Below are 22,599 nucleotides of genomic sequence, written 5' to 3'. Positions count from 1 at the left end.
TTTTAAAAGTAGACACCCCACGGGCATTTAATATGCCAGTATTTTAACTCTTTCCATGCGAGAATTGTTTTAAGCTAATATGATAATTTTAGGACTTGCTCACAAAAATATATTTTTTATATATATATATATATATTTTTTTTGTCTTTTAAAAAAAAAAAATTTAACATTTTTTTTCAACTTGGAGGTTCCCCTGATAGTGACATCAGTGGGAAATGATTTTTACATTTTACTAGTTTTTTACTATTTTTTTTCTAATTATTATTAATTTTATTTTATTTTTTAATTTATTCTTACTAATCACACTGTGATTAGAAAGCTGGGTTCCATTGACTTGCATGGTGAATGCAGTACCTGTATTCAACCTGCAAGTGGAGCCAAAGTTCTCTAGATGGTCTGGACCATCTAGCGAACTTTTAAAATTTGTTGGTTCCTGTTACAGGGCAGCGGCCATCTTGCTTGATGGCGAAGATCATCGGCAGCTGCGGCTGTGACCGCTCTCCGGAGCGGTCACAGCCCATCGAAAGGTAAGTGTTTGGTGTCGCTGGATGCCTCCTGATCGAGGCATTCCAGCGACACCATTTAAGTTTAGGAGGCGATCGTCGATCGCCTCCTAAACGCTTTTAAAACGGGCGTCCGCCGCCATACAAAGTATGGCGGATGTTGACGCCCCGTGGAGGGGCCAGAGATGGCCCCTTCGTTCCGATCGCGGCGTTGCTGAATGCCTCGAGGTCGAGGCATTCAGCAACGTTTTTTGGGTGCAGAAAGCGAAAACAGATCGCTTTCTGCACCCGTTTAAAGACGTGCCGGTCCTGGCACGTCAATTGTCGTAAAGCACATGCTTTTCCGTGTCGTGCCAGGACCGGCAATTGTCGTTAAGGGGTTAAAGCTCTTATTCTTTGGTTACAGTGATAGACTTGTGTTTGTTCAAATTCTATACACATTATCGATCATATTTTTTACATTTATATGCTAGGTGCCCCAGCACAAACTCTACTTCCACCAGCAGGACTTGTTGGGAAAGTACAGCTGGTGACATGGGCAGGCAATAAACAAGAATAGTTATAGGCGAGCAGGAAATTATTGAGCTTGAAACCACACCAGCTCAGCTGAAAACAAAGACAGGTGTAAAAAGTCCTTCAGGAACCTATGCATGCACTATTATGTCCACACAAAAAACAGTGTCTTCATAGTACATCCAGTGGGGTTTTTTTGCAATGGTGGAGAGATCTCCACAATGCTACACAGAACACAGCCTGGACTCTCTACTGTCATCAGGAGCATTATACCCCCAAGGATTATTTAATAACCCTTACCACAACATGCACGGGTGGTGGAAAATGGGGTGGAATCATCAGCCATCCCCTTGGTTAATAGGGGGCCCTGGGGACCCCCCTTTTTAAAAAAAAAAATATTAAAACCTATATCCCCCATTTAAAAACATCATTTCCCCTTGGCCTTATAACAAGTTGTGCTACCCTTGGTGGCCACAACTGCAATCAAACATTTTTAGCATCACTGTGGAGGAATTGTGGCCCACTCTTCTTGGCAGAATTGTTTTAATTCAGCTACTTTGTTTTTTTCAGCATGGACCGCTGTTTTAGGGTCATGCAGATGAAAATGAGGGAATGGGACCTCGGTTGGGAAAAAAGACTGAATCATTTGAAATATGTGAGTTTATCGAGGCGGAGGTTCTACTTCAGTTGTCTAAGGTAAAGACAAATAAGTCGATGGGGCCTGATGGGATACACCCCAAGTTATTAAAAGAGCTTGGGGGTGTACTGGCAAAACCGTTAACTGATATATTTAACGAATCATTGGTAACGGGAGTCGTCCCTGGGGATTGGAATGTAGCGAATGTTGTGCCCATTCGCAAAAAAGGCAGTAGGGAGGAGTCGGGCAACTACAGGCCAGTTAGTCTTACATCTGTAGTGGGGAAATTAATGGAAACAATGTTAAAGGAAAGGATTGTTGAACATCTGAAGTCACATGGGTTTCAAATTCAAAAACAACATGGATTTTCCTCAGGAAGATCATGCCAAACAAATCTTATTGATTGTTTTCATTGGGTGACTAAAGTAATTGATCAAGGTGCTGCAGTAGACATTGCGTATCTGGATTTCAGTAAGGCCTTTGACACTGTCCCACATAAAAGACTTCTAAATAAACTGCAATCTCTGGGTTTAGATCCCAATGTTGTTGAATGGATTAAGGAGTGGCTGAGTGACAGACAACAGAGGGTTGTAGTCAATGGCGTATATTCAGAACAAGGTCTTGTTACCAGTGGGATACCTCAGGGATCTGTACTTGGACCAATTCTCTTTAATATCTTTATTAGTGATATTGCAGATGGCCTTGATGGAAAGGTATGTTTATTTGCTGACGGCACAAAAATTTGCAACAGGGTTGATGTTCCTGGAGGAAGAAGCCAAATGGCAAACGATCTAGGTAAACTGGAAAAATGGTCAGAGCTGTGGCAACTGGCATTTAATGTGGATAAATGCAAAGTAATGCACCTGGGGCATAAAAATCCAAGGGCAGAGTATAGAATATTTGATAGTGTCCTAACCTCAACATGTGAGGAAAAGGATTTAGGGGTAATTGTTTCTGAGGATTTAAAGGTAGGCAGACAATGCAGTAGAGCAGCAGGTAATGCTAGCAGAATGCTTGGTTGTATAGTGAGGGGTATTAGCAGTAGAAAGAGGGAAGAGCTCATGCCGTTGTACAGATCACTGGTGAGACCTCACTTGGAGTATTGTGTACAGTACTGGAGACCATATCTCCAGAAGGATATAGAAATGTTGGAGAAGGACTACTAAAATGGTTTATGGATTACAAGATATACCTTACCAGGACAGGTTAAAGGATCTTAACCTATATAGCCTGGAAAAAAGACGGGACAGGGGGATATGATAGAAACATTTAAATACTTAAAGGGAATCAACAAGGTAAAGGAAGATAGTTTATTTAAAATGAGAAATACTACCACAACAAGAGGACACAACCATAAACTAGAGGGGCAAAGGTTTAATGGTAACATCAGAAAATATTACTTTACGGAAAGGGTAGTGGACGCATGAAATAGCCTTCAAGCAGAAGTGGTATATGTTAATACAGTAAAGTCATTTAAGCAAGCATGGGATAGGCATAAGGCCAAGCTAGATATAGGATAAGGGCAAGTACTAAAGGAAAGTACTCAGAGGTTGGGCAGACTGGATGGGCCTACTGGTTCTTATCTGCCGTCACTTTCTGTTTCTATGCCACAGCATCTCAATCAGATTCAAGACAGGGCTTTGACTTCAAAACCTTTTTTTTTTTTTTGAGCCATTCAGAGGTAGACTTGCTTGTGTGCTTTTGGTCATTGTCACTACTGCATAACTCATTCTTTAGGTAAAAAAACGTTGGCTGGACATCAGTGGAATAATTTAAAATCACACACAATAACAAACAGGTACACAAGGATTGACCTGCTTTTGAAATGTTACAATCTGGTCAGAACAATTTTATATAAAGAAATTATGGATTTTCTTCGCTTGTGATTAGTGTGATATGTTATATTGCCTACAAAGTATTTTTGTTCATATATTTCATGAGGCTGCATATTACTGAAACGTAAACTAATGTAACAGATTTTTCTTTTGTTTCCCATGTTGTTTATATCAATTCATGCAATAGAGATGTCATTCAATTTGCTTGTCACGATGATTATATAGACATATAACCCCAAACTTACTTTTGCTCCTTTTTCACCAGGAATACCGATCATTCCTTCTAATCCAGGTGGGCCAGGTAAACCCTTTAGAATAAAAAAAAACAGTTAAAAATCAGCAAACAGAAAAACCAGAGTTAAAAATCAACAACAAATTGAATGTCAAGTGGCACAACAGGAAAATGTAAGGCCGTTATAAAAGGGATTTTTTAAATAATTTCAATCTTCTTGAAGACAGCACTTTTCTACTTACTAAAACTCAATTTCATTGTTTGATCTAACTTATTCTTTAAAAAAATACATAGCAATTATTTCTATTTAATAAAAAACACAATATGTAGATATACTAAATGTAATCTAAATTACAAAGAAATTATTATTGCAATGTGAAAAATAAATACATTTATAATGCAAGTTATTGAATTAGTAGAAGCAATTGCTTTGTTGTTCAAAAGGCAGATTTTTAGCATACACTATTGTATTAGGTAGGGCTCCTAATGTACCTCAAATACTTAGGCCATAACTGACTCAAAGAAAATTCAAATGTTTAAGATGTTCGTTACAGAAAAAGGGGGTACACGGAGAGTGAAATCACATAGTATCAGTTTTCCTATCACGGCAGTATACTCATGAAATCAGGTATCTAAAGGCAAGGTGCATTATAAAGAGCAGTTTTTCTGCAAGATAGGCTGAACAGGTATAACAAATAGTTAAATACGTGATATGACTTGCAAGAAATCATTCGGCATTAATTACCCATTATACAGGGCAAATCTGGTTGCTCAAAAAAAAAATATATATAATCTCCCTAAAGCAGCTGTTCACTGACTTTGCTGTCCATTATTTGATTTTTCAAAAATTCCAAACTCTAACCTGCAAACTCGCTAGACAGTGAATGGGCTTTACAACTGAGTAACAACTTGTGATGAACTTTGGAGAATTTTCCTCTTTAAGAACCCCCCCCCTTTTACTTTGCCCCATTCCTTTCAGTTGTCATCATTTCCTTCTCTTTTTTTAATGTAATCCCAACTGCACCTGGCTGTCTCTGCAACACTTCAAATTACCATGCTGGGCTATCTGCTGTGAACAATTTATCCGTCTTGATAGACTCATAGCTTGGGAGGCATGGAAAACCCCAAGCCACAAAAGGTTTGGCTTGTCTCCACTTGAGTATGCCCATGCTGACTCACAAGATGATTGATCTAAAGTTATTCATTAATCCCTTTGCAGAATATAGTAGTGAGCAGAATTTAAGCTGTTCTTTTGTCTGATGGGTCCAGTCAATATATACAAGGTCACGATTAGGACAGGGAGTGCGTACTAACAGTATTTTTATGGAAACATTGCAGAACCAGTAAAACTAAATGCTGCAAGCCCGCACAGCAAATGATTATTAGCTTCACAAAAATAAATAAATATAAGGTGTTTTTTTCCATTTAAACTTTGTTGTTTCTGAAAATTAGGTATAATAATAACATTCTTTTACCAGTGCTGGGGTTGGACTCCCACATTAAAAGGTACACTAGTTTCCATAATCAAAAGGCTCTGCTAATGCAAAAGATATTCAGGGTCATGCACATCCATTGTATGTAGCGAAAGAGTTCCTGTTCATAAAACTTTCCAAAGTTACATTTGGGTAAAAACTCCCACGCAGCAAGACTTTTAAAGTCGCAAACAAAACAAAGGTTGCATTTAAACGATAGGTCTCTTAACTTTTTCTCACTTTTTGTTTGCTATAATGTACTTATTTTGAGAGATGAACATAGTAATTATTACTCTTTTGAATTGTGACAGTTTGTGCCTTTTTAGATAGTTGCTATGCCAATTGTGACATACGCTTCACTAAATGATAAAAAGTGTATACGATTAGGAATTGCTAATGTAAAACAGTAAGAACTGAACATTGCCTAACCAGCACACCTCCCAGACAAGGACTTTCAGGCACTACCCCACCAAACACCCCTACGTTCCTGCTTTTGAGGGCAGTGGTGATGATGGGCTGGTTAAGGAGATCATATGATGGACCCCTCAGACCTGCTGAACATGTTGCTGCTTCAGGCACCTCCAATTTTGAGGGGAATGCATTTCTGTTCACCTTCCATGATGCTGTGGTCTATAATATGTAAATAAATAGTTGGCGGGCAGAGGGTGACATGTTTCCCGATGGGACTTGATGATGATAGAAACACTGTGGAATATTTTAAAGTAAAATTGAGAGAAAAAAGCACCAATTTATTTGAGGAGATTATTCCCTAAAGCTGCATACTGCAAGAAAGCTGCAGTTTTCAATTGACCAAGCACTTTATACATTGTTAGGGGTCAAAGCAGAGGCAGGCTGACGGGTAGAGCAATTGTCCTCTGCGTTATACTGCGATCATTATGTTATTAACTTTCAATAAAAAAGGTCTTGAAGGGTATGAAATAAAACATGAAAACAATTAAGGCTTGAGTACTTGGGAACTTTCTAAATTGGATAATGTTTAAATATTAACCATTTAATACCAGAGCATGAAGATTCTATGTAGTCACTCATCAAATGTGTTAACTAAATGGCAAAAGGGATACCAATCCTCATGGAAATTTTGTCATTATTTAACGATACACTTAATTTAGTAACATGCATTCAAGCAGAAATATCAGACTCGTGACAAAACCCTAAAAATCCCAGTTTAGAATAGTAAGAGTAGTGTGACCTTGAGAATCTGCCACCTCACCCTGAGACCCTGAGATTGGGGCAGAAAACCTGGGATTCTGGACAAAGCCCTGAGAGTTCCTAATGCACTGGCACACATACCTAAATATTAGAAATCACCATTCTATAAAATACCACGCAAGCTTTAAGCCATAGTCAAAAAAGATAACCGTGATCAAAAAGATGAGCATTAATGTAACAGTTCATATGACAATAAATGTATACAAATGCTTCTTTTGAAATACTATATCATGGATTGCAGTGTTCTCACCACATATATATCATATTGCGTACAATACAAGAATGTACACTCTGGGTTCATTCTATGTATATGAACTATTATATTAAGGAAAATATCTCAATGATTCAGGTCTTTGGCAAGCAATATGCGGTATTTCTAAATAGGCATAAATGCACATAACACATGAGTAAAAATACTGCCTTTTGACAACAGTTTGACCTTTTCTTTTGGAAACAGCACAGTACCATGCCAGAACCACTAATGTCCTCATCCCACACCTGAAAAATTGTGAAAGCATATTTCTGTAAATTAGCCAAAAATGTTCAGTGCAATTTATTTATAAATTGTTCTCTGTTTAGGTTAGTTTAATACTTATATATCAAAGATACACTCTTTTACATGATTATTTCATTTGAGGTGGGTAGCTTATCACAGCACTGCATTTTTAATGAAAAAGATACATAGAGAAATACAATACTGAACACTTAAACCTTTGCACATATTTTTACAATAAACTCATTTAAATTGAACACAAATGTAAGGCGCAGTTTATCATCTTAGCAAGTGAAAGCTACCTTCTGTATGCAGGACATCATTACACAGATGTGAACCAATAAACGGGGCACACTGGCCATTGCTTTCTCTTTAATACATATGAGTGATCCATTTAACCCCTTAAGGACCGGGCTCATTTTTCGTTTTGTACCCTGTGGGACCGAGGCTGTTTTGACACTTTTGTGGTGCTTGTGTTCAGCTGTAATTTTCTCCTCACCCATTTAGTGTACCCACATAAGTTATATATTGTTTTTTTCAGGACAAGATGGGCTTTCTTCAGATACCATTATTTTGATCGTATCATCTTATTTACTATAAAAAAAATTAAAAAAACATGGTGAAAAATTTAAAAAAATAATTTTATGACTTTTATTTGAAAAATCTTTTACTCACCTAAAAAAGCAAGTAAAAAAACTAGCTAAATAGATTCTACTACTTGTCCTGAGTTTAGAAATACCCAATGTTTTTATGTTTTTTTGCTGTTTTTTGTAAGTTATAGGGCAATAAGTACAAGCAGCGTTTTATGATTTCCAAATCTTTTTTAACAAATCTGGTCAGTCTGCCTCCATCTCCTCTTTGGAACATCTTTGAAGCCGGTTAACTCAATTTAACCCATTCAAACCATATATTTTTGAAAACAAGACACCCCAGGGTATTCCAAATGCTGTTATTTTAACCCTTTCCATGCACCAATTATACAACTACACTTTGTCAAACTTTGTAATAGTAATTTTTTTTTCCACACAAATTGTACTTTAGTTATAGATATACAGGTGCTGGTATATGTCACTGTCAAACAACACCCCAATATGTGTTCAGCAACATCTCCTGAGTACAGCGATACCCCACATGCATGGGTTTGTCAGATTGTTTGGCTGGTAAAAGGCTACTTTTGGGGCATGCGTAATTCAGGTGGTCATTTGGTCATTGTGCCTCCCTCTCCTCTTTGCAGTGGCGGATCTACCGGGGTCGCAGGGGTCGCGACTGCGACCGGGCCCCGGCGGCAGGGGGGCCCAAGCCAAGGGGCCGCCCGAAATCTTTTTTACGTTTTTAAATAAGGCAGGGGCATCCAACATGCGGCCCGCGGGCCAAATGCGGCCCGCGAGACCTCGAGGTGCGGCCCGCGTAAGATCGGCAGCGAGGGCAACCGATCTTACACGAGCTGCACCTCAAGCCCTGCTACTTACTTGTGGGAGGGTCTTCTGGACAGCACAGAGGAAGCGGAGTTCACGTGACTTCCTACTTCCTCTGTGCTTTAGCAGAGAAGGCAGAGGGAGGCCGCATGAGCGGCATCGAGGGAGCTGCAGTACAGGTAAGGGGGTGGGGAGGGTGTTTGAATGAGTGTGTGTGATTGAGGGAATGAATCTGTGAATTAATGATTATATGAATAAATGAGTGTGTGTGTGTGATAGCATGGATGTGTAAGTGCTGGAACCTAGGCATGATGGGACTGTGATTGCTGTTAGCAATCACACTCCTATCATGCCAAGTCAGCCAGTACATGCTGAAACCTGGCCAGCTGCCCCCCTTGTGTAGTGATAATGCCAGCAGTATGGGGTCTGCACTTACAGCCACCCTGTACCAGCATGTACTGGCTGACTTGGCATGATAGGAGTGTGATTGCTAACAGCAATCAGAGTCCCATCATGCCTAGGTTCCAGCATTTACTGGATGGATGTGTAAGTGCTGGAACCTAGGCATGATGGGACTGTGACTACTGTTAGCAATCACACTCCTATCATGCCAAGTCAGCCAGTACATGCTGAAACCTAGCTAGCTGCCCCCTTGTGTAGTGATGCTGCCAGCAGTATGGGGTCTGCACATCACTTACAGCCACCCTGTACCAGCATGTACTGGCTGACTTGGCATGATAGGAGTGTGATTGCTAACAGCAATCACAGCGAGCACAGTCCCATCATGCCTAGGTACCAGTATTTACTGGTTGCCTAGGCTAACAGCAATCACACTCCTATCATGCCAAGTCATATTGCTAATTTTGTCCAATTGCGTGTTACCTACTTTTATTAAACATGTGAGTTTTTATTAGTATTTTTAAAGGTGGGGGTCATTTTCGGTTTTGGCTAAGTGAACCCTGAATGTTTTGGTCCAGAATTTTCATTTTAGTTCATCCCTAGAATAAATCTAGGGAATCCTGAATTTGTAGTCGCAAAACTTTCAAGGCCCAGAAATCAGTGAGAGGAAGAGTAAAGGTTTTGTGTCATTTTACTTTATTTTAATCTGCATATTTTATTAAAGGCCATATTTTTTGTCACAGTGAAAAATGAGTGCGGCCCGCACACGTATACAATTCTGATGAAGTGGCCCACTGCAGAAAAAACTTGGACACCCCTGGATTATGCCCTTTGTACATGCGCCCCTTTTTCTTTGATTATGATTCAATATGTAAATTGAATTTGTTGAATTAGTTGAAAAAAAATTGTTGGGTAAAAATCATGTTTTTTTGGGGGGGGTGAGGGGGCCCTTAACAGATTCTCGCACCCGGGCCCTGAGGCGTCTAGTTACGCCCCTGCCTCTTTGGAATATCTTTGAAGCCGGTTAACTCAATTTAACCCATTCAAACCATATATTTTTGAAAACTAGACACCCCAGGGTATTCCAAATGCTGTTATTTTAACCCTTTCCATGCACCAATTATAGAACTACACTTTGTAATAGTAATTATTTTTATTTTTTTTTCACACAAATTGTACTTTAGTTATAGATATACAGGTCCTGGTATATGCCACTGTCAAACAACACGCCAATGTGTGTTCAGGAACATCTCCTGAGTGCAGTGATACCCGACATGCATGGGTTTGTCGGGTTGTTTCAGATTTAAAATGCCACATTTGGGAAGTGCGCTTTTTTTCGCCATTTTGGTCAGTCTGTACCTATGCCCTATCTTTGAGCTAGGCCACTCCAATTTACCCCATCAGCCATTTTTTTTATATATTAGACACCCCTTGGGTATTTGAAGTGCTTTTATTTTAACTCTTTGTTGAGATTTTTGAGAAATTTTAGCACTTGCTCAAAATAATAAACTTTATTTTTTAATTTTATTTTATTTTTTTAATACTTTTTTTATATATTTTTTTTACACATTTTGCTGGTACTGGATGGTTCATCTAGTGACATCACTGCATAATTATTTTTAAATGTTAGCACATTTTTTTTTATTTTTTTTCCCATTTTTTATTTATTTTTATTTTTTTTGAATATTTTACTAATCACATAGTGATTAGAAAGCTGGGCTCCATTGACTTGCATGGTTGAATGCAGTACCTGTATTCAACCAGCAAGTGGAGCCAGTTCTCTAGAGGGTCTGGAGACCCTCTAGCGAACTTTTTCGTCTTTATTGTTTTATTTCCCGGGCCGCCGCCATCTTGCTTGATGGCGAAGATCACCGGCAGCGGCGGCTGTGACCGCTCTCCGGAGCGGTCACAGCCCACCCAGAGGTAAGTGTTTGGTGTCGCTGGATGCCTCCTGATCGAGGCATTCCAGCGACACCATTTAAGTTTAGGAGGCGATCGTTGATCGCCTCCTAAACGCTTTTAAAACGGGCGTCCGCCGCCATACAATGTATGGCGGCTGTTGACGCCCCGGGGAGGGGCCAGACATGGCCCCCGATGCCGATCTCGGCCTTGCTGAATGCCTCGACATCGAGGCATTGCAGCAAGGCCGTTTAAGCGAAGAAAGTGATCCTTGATCACTTTCTAAGCTTATTTAATTTTTTGACGGTTCAGGACCGTCAAAGGTCATTTAGTGACCTTCTTGTTATGACGGTCCTGAACCGGCAAAGGTCGCGAAGGGGTTAAATTACTGTTTTTGTCCAGTGCTCACGCAAGAATAGCACACACAAGTCTAATGATATCCCTGTGTTGTCGTTAAGAGGTACTCCCAGATGCTCCTAAAACTTAAGAGGCTTTATTTTTTCCCTACAGGTAAAGAATGCACTTTTAAGTTTCGTGCGTAGACTTAAGCACTTAAAAATGTATTATTTGTTTACGAGGCTACACGGGACAGCGCCTCTTTAACCCCTTAAGGACAATGGGCAGTCCCTAAACCTATTGAAAACAATGCATGTTGAGCCCGTGTCATTAAGGGATTATAGCTTGCCATATGCAGTCATTTGTCACTATGCCTGAAAATAAAACTTACTATTTTTAAATATGACAGTTGCCAGCATTAATTGATTTCTAGCTTTCACTTTAGAATTATGGGGCTTAAAAATGCATAATGTCTACATGAAAGAACCATGTATTTAACGTTTATATAGTTTCAAAATAGATGTAAATAACACATTTAAATGTACTAAACATACATATCTAATGGTTTCATCTCGGATCTCTGATACACATAATTTTTTAGGAGTTTTCATCTATTGGGATTCACCTAAGTTTCTGTGACTATCTGCCTGACAGTTGATGGGTGGCATACTAGTCATCTCTCACTGTTCTTGAAGTAAGAGTTGCCTATTTTGGCTCACAGATGGTACTGGGAATCTTTGTAAAATTGCATTGCTCACTGTAGGAGCATCGTTCAATAGTAAGCAAGCAGTTAGGTTTGCTCTGAGTGAGTAGCTTGAAAAAATCAAAAAAATTGAGGTGGGGCAGCTCTGGAAAGAGTATTGTCACTTTAACTTGCATATGCTGGTGATATAGCACTTTTATTTTGTTTACATTTCTCAGTTTTCTTTCTGTATACTTCAGAAATGCTTTTACAATACAAGGAAACACAGGTAACTTACAGGAGGTCCAGGCATCCCAGATTCACCGTCTTTTCCATCCTTTCCTGAAGGTCCTTCCATGCCAGAGCCAGGGGTTCCAGGTGGCCCTGGTGGACCCGGTGGCCCAATAGCTCCTGGAGGACCAGGTGGACACTTTTAGGAGAGGAAATAATTGTGAAACTTATTGTTTAAAATAATAAAATGAACCAATTTCAATTTCTATTAGAAAATCCAATTATTGAAAGACAGAAACAATTGAGTAATCAAGCCCAAAGATGTAGTGGGTTGGTAACTAATTAATGTTTGACTGATATCCTATGCTAGAGATTTTGAATAGTAGCTTTAAGAAAGGCATAAATGAATGGCCATCATAACATGACATTTATTCTGCCGCATCAATCTAAATTCCGTGAGAAAAAACTCTTCAGTATTTGGCCCATTCAAACTCAGGAGTCTTCAAGAGTCATATGCATTATCATAGGTAGTACAGATCTTCTTAATGCTGTTCAGCGAAACATAGGAAGGATACATCCATTTTAGAATGTTTCCAATGTGCATAACTTAATATCCAGATAAACAGGAATCACAACATATGTGATGTAACGCTGCTTACTATTTCTCTAAATCTTCCAATGTCACCACTGGCCGAACCTTCAGCATCGTCTCCAGTCTAGTTTAAGAAAAAAAAGGCAATAGTTGAATTAATTGGCATTTAAATTATTTCTGATAACCAGAAAAGGTGAAATTCACAATGAATAACCAGAGATGGCACTATTCTTTATGCAGATTAAGCAATGGCTTAGGGTGTACCTTTTGTGTATTTGAATGGTATGTAGATGTTGCTCACAAACACAGACAAGCAGCGGAACATAACTTATTTTCTTTACTCCATTAACCACATGCAACACATTAAGATATATACACAAGAGACCTAACACAACAGAACAAGTACACATTTCCATTATGCTGTCATCTACTGGCAAAACAGACTACATAGTACCCCAATACATAACAGTACCCTAAGTATGTGGAAGAGAAGAGTTCCACTCAGGGCCCTGAGAACCTAAAGTCCCCTATGGTATCAACATTTAGCACAGAGTAAACTACAGTACTAGAGAAGTAGAGAAGAAAATATAAAATATTTTACTAAGCAATACCATAGATTCGGAATAGAATTATTATGACAAAATTAAATGTCCCATCCAAACTGTGTAAAACAAAGAACATAACATTATATTTCCAAAAAATCATTTTGTTGTTGAACAAACTTTTAGTCCAGGCTTAGCTGGAATGTTTTGGTAAAAAAAAAACCTAGTCTGCAAACTGATTCATAAATAGATTAGTTGATTTGGAAGTAGTTAATTTCAAAAAGGGTTCAAACTCTGTGCCTGGAAATTATAGACCTGTGAGCTTAACTCCTGTGGTTGTGAAAGTATTTGAAGGCTTATTAAGGGATAATATTCAGGAATTCATTGGGAAGAACAGTACCTTATTTGCTCGATTATAAGACGACCCCCCCCAAAATCTGAATATTAATTTATGAAAAAAGAAAAAGCCTGAATATAGGACGACCCTATAGGAAAAAAGTTTTACCAGTAACTGTTAATTCATGTAAACGATGTGAACAATGTTTTTTTTAAATAAAAGCTATGATTGAGAAAAATATTTTGTTTTTATTTCCTTTTTTTTTTTAACCTGCCCCCCCAGTTATGCACATCTGCCCCCAGGCTTGCCACTCTGCCCCAGAAATGCCTTATTCCCCCTATATGCCACTGTGCCCCATGATATGCCATTTAACCCTCTAAATGCCACTGTGCCCCATGATATGCCTTTTAACCCTCTATATGCCACTGTGCCCCATGATATGGCTTTTGACCCCCTATGTGCCACTCTGCCCCCAGAATTGCCTTATACCCCTATATGCCACTCTGCACAAGATCAGTGCCTGAACTGACAAATGATTCTTTGGCTCAATAGGCACATATTCCCAGAGATACAATCCAAAATCTTGTGGACAGCCCTTCCAGAAGAATGGAGGCTGATCTAGCACCCATTAACTCCATATTAATGCCCATGGTTTTGGAATAGAATGCTCTTAAAGGTGTGATGTCAGGTGTCCACATCTATTGTTATGACAAAACAACACAATGGGATTATGTATAAAAAGTGATTCTGGGCATGAACTATTTTTTGGGGGGGATAGGATGTACAAAGTATTAGCCCTGTCCAAGTGCTGGATGATAGGTAGAATAAGGTAAACCAGAACTAGAAAAAGTGCAAAGGAGGGCTACAAAATTAATAAGGGGATTAGAAGATATTACTTATGAAGAGAGACTAAAACAGTTAAAATGATATACACTGAAAAAACGGTGTATAGGGGATATGATAACATTATATAAATATATGCTGGGCCAATAAGAAGAGCTCGTCAGTGACCTGTTCATTAACAGAAATGTACAAAGAACAAGAGGTCACCCTCTGAGACTGGAAGAGCGGAGATTTCATAGACAAATGGAGGGATTCTTTAAAGTAACGGTATGGAATTCACTGCCAAAGGAGCTGGTGTTATCAAATACATTAGATGCCTTCAAAAAAGGGTCTGCATATTTATGTAGAAAGGCATGACATACAGGGCTATAAATAGAATTAATATTTTAGAGCTTCTTGGTCCAAGGAGAAATCTGATTGCCTTTTGGAGTCAAGAAGGAATTTTCCCCCCTGATGGCAGAATTCGAAGTAGCTTAATAAGGGTTTTTTGCCTTCTTTTGGATCAAGAGCAGGAAGGTTAGGTAGAAGGGTTGAACTTGATGGACTTAGGTAATTTTTCAACCTTAGGTACTATGTAACTATGTAACTATGTAACCATGGGTCATAGTGAGAGCTAGATATAACATCAGCACAATGAGTAGGGGCATTGGCAGGGACAACATTTTGCTGAGCTCATAAAAAATGGTTTGAATAGTATTCTAGTGTGCATAATAGTAAGTGAAGGAGTCTCTGATATTTTTCCAGCCAACCAAGTGGCACAAAGACTTCAAATCACAGGCTGCTAGACCACAAAAGTGGCACTGACTGCAGGAAAATCCTCCAAGAACATCAAAGTTCTTGCCTTAGCCTAATATTGTCCTGTTAGGGAATTTCCATGGGAGAGCAAGTGCCTTCTTTTGTCCTCTCATAAGTACACATGATACTATGTTTAACAAGCAATTTCTTCTTCTGTTTGGTGTATATTCGAATATGTTTTACACAACATGTTTATATAACAAAACATTAAGACAGCTTTATATACTTAGCTATATCACCTCGCTTGTTTTGTTAAGAAGCGGGGCAACATGATTAAAATATGTCTGAGCCCCATAAAGAACAAAGAGAGTTGAGGTACCCAACTCCCTTTTTAATACTAAAAAAAAACAAGATTTGTGTAGTTTCTTTACAATACTCACCGTTTCTTTTAGTGGACCCATTGGACCTGGTGGACCAGGTGGACCTGGAATGCCAGGAGGTCCTGGAATCCCAACCCCAGCATCGCCCTAAAGTAACAAAACCAAGCACAGAAAACAAAAATGCCTTAATCAACTCTAACAACAATTTTTGCAAAGAGTGTTTTTAGTCAACTGCTTCTAAAAAGGGCCAAACCTTTATGGACTTCGCCATAAAGAAGGCATTTTATTTTTCTATCTTCAAATTGGAATCCCAGACAATAAGGGATGATAGAAACAGGTGGTTCACATGGCATAAATCTATATCCTCAATTGCCAGTCCCCTACCTCATCTAATACTTCTATCCCCTATAATAACAATCTTTCTGAGAACACAAAACATTCTATTGTTCTATTTTAACTATACTTGAACTAAAGGCAGGCATGATTATGCAAGGAATAACATATAGTAGAATCCATATCCATTTGTCATGGGAGCAACAGCTGCAATCGTCAGCATATGCAAAATAATCTATTTGTTGTATAAAGCAGAATTCATACCTTTTCTCCTTTAATCCCGGGCTTTCCTTGAAGTCCTGTAACACCCCTTTCACCCTGAAATTGGATATTAGATTATTAAATATTTTCTCAATTATTTCACCATTATAATGTGAGCATAAGAAGAGCAATACTAGTAGTCCAATAATCTGGTTATGGATGTTGGCTTTTGCCAGTAGACATGAGCATTTTGTTTAACATAGCAACATTTTACAGTGCATGTCAGGTTGTGTGAATGGAAGAAGCATGGGTAAGCATTTATTTTTGGTGTGAAAAGCCATAATAATAAGGTTATATATGGTAAAAGTCTGAGCCTTCAATGATGTAACGCAGATATAAAATGGAGCACTATGTTTGTGTGAAACAGCAACTTGAAATGTGTAAAGGGATTCATCTATATTTATGAAATTGCTAAGAGATTTGTTGTACTTACCAGCAATCCATGTTTTCCAGGGACACCCTGAAACATAATTATTGCATATGAAAAACTTGTAATTTAACATCCGCACAAATATTTTTTATTCTCTGTTGATTAAGGTAAATATTTTTCTTAGCTGAAGGGGCACTGTAACAGCTCTGTCTTCTAAACAGTTAAAATGCTTCTGTTAGGCAAGTTTTGTCCTTGGGATCTGGTATTGGAGATATCTGATGCAATATAATCTGACCTTCTGGAACCTTAGGACACTGGCAAAATGTAGTAGCACCAACAAATAGGAAATAATGATCAGCCATTATTCGTTAGATGGTTTTTTTAATATATATATATATAGATATGTCCTGACTGAAATGTCGACTTTGTTTGAATAAAGAGAGATTGTTCATTTAAAGACCTGGAGTGCTGACCATCTTTTGAAAGTGCTTTATATATATATATATATACATATTACACACACTATATGGACAAAAATATTGGGACACCTGGCCATTATATCGCCAGGGAGTTTTACAGCATCCCATTCTAGATGCATAGACATTAATATGTAGTTGGTTCCCCCCTTTGCAACTATAACAGCTTCTACTCTGCTAAGAAGACTTTCCACATGATTTTGGTGCATTTCTGTAGGAGCTTTTTACCCATTCGCTCAGTAGAACAATTGTTGAGGTCTCACTCGATCGGGCATTGCCTTCCAGGTCGCGTCACTGCTGACGTCACCTGGAAGGTCATCGGAGGACATCTGTCTAGACCCTGCTGGGATATCAGATCGCTCCGATGAGGCACTGATCACAGATACTGTGATCTCTATGCAAGTATATGGGGATCACAGTGTGATTGGTGCAGGGGGATCGCAGCTGCAACAGGAATCCAAAAAACAACAATAGTTTTTAACAATAAAACTAAATCACTAAAATAATACAATAAATAATAATTTAAAAAAAAAGTGTCATTGTGACATCACTGGCATTAATAACATGTTGAAGAGGTTCCTAAGAGGACCTTTAACCGAACAGTGCAATTTAAAGAAAAATATAAAAAATAAACAAAATACAAAAAATAAAAGAATTAAAAAAAATTATGAAAAAGATAATAATAAAAAAAAGAAAAAACCTTTACATCCCATTGCCCTAACACAACATCTATAACCCTCCTCCCCTGTTTGTTCACAACCCCCAACCCTGTTAAGCCATTAGTATAAAAAATACTACCCTATAGGGTACTATATGTAAGGGATAGATATGGCCCTTACATATAGATAAAGGGGTATTTCCGTAATCAGGTGATGCAGCTAAACAATTGTGGCCGGGTTTCTCTGTTGTAACAAATACCCTGTGCAAAAAAACCTAAGCAACACAGAAGTGTTGGTGAAAAAAAGCGAAGGAAATAATTTCTGCGGCCACCTTTGACAGTGATTGGTGGCCAAATAGCTGCACGAAGAGTGCACAAATACCCCTGGGTTGTCTGCTTTACAGAAATATATACTTTTGTGGGTATTTTTGATTTCTTTGTTTAAAATTAGAGTAGCAATCCCATCATACCTAATGTAAACATTCTACAGTTTTTAAAGAATGTTGTATTCCTTATAGTATGTTTCCTATAAGTGCTGGGAAAGTGTGGAAATTCTATATAAATTAGGTATTTCTGAAATCAGGACACCTGAATTGATAAACTTGGAGTGGAGTTTCCATCACTTTACCTAATTTTGTGAGGATTTAGAGGGGAATATATACTGTATTGGCTCGAATATAGGCCGCACTCCCCCCCCCCACTTTAAGTCTTTAAAGTGGGGGTCCGGCATATATTCGGGGACTAGGCAGCGGGGTTAGGATACAGATCCCCCGCAGCAGTGCAGGGGACCCGTATCCTACTCTCTGATGTGCTCAGACAGCCTCCCCTGCCAGCACTTCCCACGGGGGGAGTGCCGGCACGGGAGATTGTCTAAGCGCATTGCGCAGACGTTCACCGGCAATGTGCATAAACAGCCCCCGCTGCCGGCACATCTGCACGATGTGCTTTAACAATCTCCCTTGCCGGGAATTCCCACTGGGGGGAGTCCCGGCAAGGGAGATTGTTAAAGCACATCGTGCAGACGTGTCGGCAACGGAGGTTGTTAACGCTTGCATCGCCGCAGCCGGTGAACGTCTGCGCGATGTACGCTAACAATCTTCCTTGCCGGCACTTCCCACGGCGGAAGTGCCAGCACCAGAAGTTGAGTACGCGTACTGCGTAGCTGTCCCCCGCCGGCCCTGCAAGACCCCGGGGAGTCTGCACCGGTAAGTCTAGGGGGGGGACCTCTTGGGGGCAGAGTGGCAGCATATCTCAGGGGGGGCATATCTCGGGGGCAGAGTGCATATCTCAGGGGGGATAGAGTGGCAGCATATCTGGGGAGGGCAGAGTGGCAGCATATCTCGCGGGGCAGAGTGGCAGCATATGTAAGTGGTTTTTTTTTACTAAGAATTTTTTTTCTTTAAAAAAGCACCTAACTTTTAGGGTGCGGCCTATATTCGGGTGCGGCCTATATCCAAGCCAATACGGTATATATCTAACTATGGTATCAAAAGAAAGCCCTCTCTCTCTCCTTGAAAAAACAATATATAGTTTACATGGGTACACTATTGGCAGGAAAGGGGAATATTCGCTAAACCGACATAGCGCAAAAATGGCTGTCCCAATACTTTTGTACGCATAGTGTATACATACACAGCTTATTATAATTTGTAAATGGATATGTTCATTTAGTGTACTTAACTGTAAAACATGGGATTTGTGAAAGCAACAGATCACCTTTAATTCAGCATTAAACAATTGAAACAATTGAAAAGCTTACTTTAAAAGTTTCCAACTTGCATCAAGCACAACTTGTGAGATACAAAACACCAATGTGCTTTGAAATAAGCTCTCCATGATAGGTAAGAAGCACTTTAATGGATTTCAAAATCTTCACACTTAAAAATTGCTTTTCCATCTCGGGGAATTATTCTGAAGTACCGTTTCATTCAATAGGCACACACCATACCATATATAGATAATGCACTAACTTTTATCTCTTGGATAAGTATATTGCAAGTCGAAGTATTGTGTAAACTCAAGTGTTTGCATCTTAAGAGACATTATTTTAGATTTTCTTTTTAAAAAATCAAACCTAAGTGACAAAAGGTTGACTATACAGCCAATAATGTTACTTACACTGTAAGTGGCTCATTGTCTACAGTATGAGAGCTATTGATAAATAATGTTTGAATGTTCCACATTGTGCATAGTTTAGTTACTTGGGAAGAATGGGGAGTATGAAATGCAGACTATACACGAAACACCGAAACCATTGCTATGACTATATATAAATATAATATCTAATATATAAGTATTCTTCTTGACCAAGTACAGCTTAAAGGTAGAGGAAACTGTTCTGAACTCCTTTGATAGCACAGATTTGAAGCTTTTGGGACAATACCAGAGTTCTAGTTGTGTGTTATATCAATAAGTATGTTTAGATTATTTAGCATTTTAGGCCACATTATTGCACTGAATGGATCATTTCTGTGCTCCTTGTAACCGGCCCTTTTGGTTAACAGGTGTTGGTCGTTACTGGTTAATGCATTTACAGAATGCTGTTACATGCAAAATATGTTTTGGGTCACCATGTTAGTGACCACCTTCGCTGAATACTACAAGCTTTCCCTCTCTTGTATACTTGAGGACATGGCAATTGTACCGTACACTCTACACTCTAAATTTATGTAGAAATTTTAGATTAAAATGAGGTTTCATTTATATTCATATTGTGGCGTTGTCTGAGTATTTGTGTTTTATTAATTCATTTTTCTTACAGGTTCACCCTTCTTCCCATCTGTGCCAGGGCGTCCGGGAGGACCTGGCTGCCCCTCATTTTCTTCAGCTCCTGGTTTTCCGGGTGGACCAATTGGTCCTTGTTCTCCTCGCTCCCCCTTCTGACCCTTTTCTCCCTGGAATTCAAAATAATCAGAAATATTGAACCACAACCAAATGTTTATGATGAAAATGTAGAAAAAATGTGCACATATTTGCACACAAACATATTCTTAAATATAAAACTATGGATGCAAACAAAAATTCAGAGCTCTTTGTTTTGTTTTCATTTGTTTTGTTGGGGTTTCTCCTCATTTTAAAACATTCGTATGAACAAACAAAATTGCCAATTCTCATTAAAATTAAAGTGTGTATGAATCCAAATGCACAAATCTAATTTGGACTAAAAAAAATACCACATGCATTTCTAGCAATTTGAAACAAAGAGAAGATTCTTCTGTTAATTAACCAACAACTGTTACTCACAAAACCTCTATCAGTAAACAGCCTTTGAAAATATTTATTAACAGTTTATATTATTTACTCATAAACGTCATAAGATATATATATATATATATAGCTAAGTAATATTATGTACATGTATTTCTTAATATTTAGAAATATTTTTTCTAACAAAATGTCTGGCTGCTCTCAAACATCTGAAGTCTATTGTAAGTGGCTCTTATGTTAAGCAAGTTTGGCCACCCTTGATATATAATTTCATTTATATATACCATACTATATTTACCTGGTATTGTGTCCCATCTGTAAAATGTCCAGGTGCAGAGGTGCTGTCAGGGTTTACTCTCATATGCTCTAATTTTGCTGTTATAGCACCTTCTTCACCCAACTCTCCCTTGTTAGAAGATGCTGCATTTAACAAAGACACTTTTTAAAAGAAGCTGTATCAAAAATAATCATCTTTGGATTAATTTTGTTTCATTTGACAGTCTAAATTCTGAGAATTTAGTTTGAAAACGTACTCTTGCGCAAAGCTTTATAAGTGGTCTTATCACCATATCAACCAAGGAAATCTGTGGATCACAGCCTGTTTAGGGAGATCAAAGAATCTCCCTTGGCAAGCTTACAAAGCTGTGAAATCGACCAAGGTCTGTGCTTTTGCAGTCTCAACCCCCACATGATGTATTAGAAAAAGATCACTGAATATGATGTCATATATCTTGAAGTGGTTGGACATGTAAGCCAGGTTTATGGTCTCCTCCTCTGACCACATGCACGTAGCACTGACTATGATCTTCATATGCTAGTCTGCATTCTCTAGCATGTTATTCTTAAAAAATAGATTAAAATGATTTCCTGAACCGATTAAACTAGATAAAAACAAAACAGAAACTGTAATAAGCCTTTTTTGTTGCTATGAGGATTATTAACTCAACAGTCCCTCTCTTCCAATAAATTGAAGGGCTTAAATAATTTCACGTTAAAGGCAGGACAACAAACAGAACAATAAATGTTATTTGTAACACTATAAATCATAATATTCTGTGAAACAGCACATTTAAATTTCCCTAATTTGTTGTTTGGTTTCAATATTAAACAGAATTTCACCTCCAGATTTATACATAGTAGCATAATGTATATGAATTATATGCTATAAATACCTTTATTTTTGTCACTGCTACTTGGAGCAATTGTCTGCTCAGGGACCCCGAAATTCCCAGAATAGTCAATCTCTTCAATGAAACTTGAAACTGTAGGTGGCGCTTTAACTGGTCCAGTTATGGCTTTTGGCTGAAAGAATGAACAGATATTTATAATATAACTAGAAAAATTGCACATACGGTATCACACCATACTGACAGAGAGACAGGTTACATGATAAGAGTTTTCTCAGAATTATCTCTTTGACATAAGAGTAATTTCACAGTACCGTGGCTACCTTATTACATACAGCCATTCTAAAAAAAGCCAGTGGTAAGACGGAATATGGAAAATATATCTTAGGCTTTCTTTTTTTTTCAGTTTTTATGTCTATGTTGCTTTGCAGATATCACTACCAATGTGGTCACATATGTTGTATCTGCATATTTCCTCTTAACTTGGAGTCAACCAAGTCTTGTGCCGAAGACAGAATGAGGACCAGCCCTCTTAATACATTATGTTGATTTAAGTGTTTCTCCCCATGAACATGGTAGCAACAATTTGCACAGCACTTTACATGGAACATGGGACAAACTATCAAAATGACAGTTACAACCAATATGTAAGATAAAGTAAGCTCCACTTACAAGTTGCAAACAAAAACCTTGTATTTGTTGGTGCTTCACCCACTACCACTTGGAAGTATGGAACATTGCTTGGAAGTATGGAACATTCAGCACCCCACAAAACATTATGCAAAAGACACATATGTGCGGAGACTTTAATAAACTATTACTCTAGGACTGTGTTGCCACCTGCTAAATGTTTATTAATCC

At 38.5% G+C, this 22,599-nt stretch overlaps 1 protein-coding gene across 1 annotated transcript in view; it reads right to left on the bottom strand.

Moving 5' to 3' along the window:
- The window catches only part of LOC149283161 (collagen alpha-1(XV) chain-like), an 82,939-nt gene that overhangs the window by 36,238 nt on the left and 24,102 nt on the right, over window positions 1-22,599 (bottom strand). The window contains exons 5-7 of the mRNA XM_089497881.1: window positions 20,164-20,298; window positions 12,537-12,593; window positions 11,945-12,076 (exon numbers count right to left, since the gene is read on the bottom strand). Coding sequence (XP_089354007.1) covers window positions 11,945-12,076; window positions 12,537-12,593; window positions 20,164-20,298 — 324 coding nt within the window. The remainder of the gene's footprint in view (window positions 1-11,944; window positions 12,077-12,536; window positions 12,594-20,163; window positions 20,299-22,599) is intronic.

This window comes from Sceloporus occidentalis, unplaced genomic scaffold (genome assembly GCF_023333645.1).
Source record: "Sceloporus occidentalis isolate IW3139 unplaced genomic scaffold, rSceOcc1.0.p SCAF_110, whole genome shotgun sequence".
Lineage (NCBI taxonomy): Eukaryota > Metazoa > Chordata > Lepidosauria > Squamata > Phrynosomatidae > Sceloporus > Sceloporus occidentalis.
The sequence above is the reverse complement of the archived record's forward strand: the minus strand, read 5'-3'. Positions and strand labels throughout refer to the sequence as shown.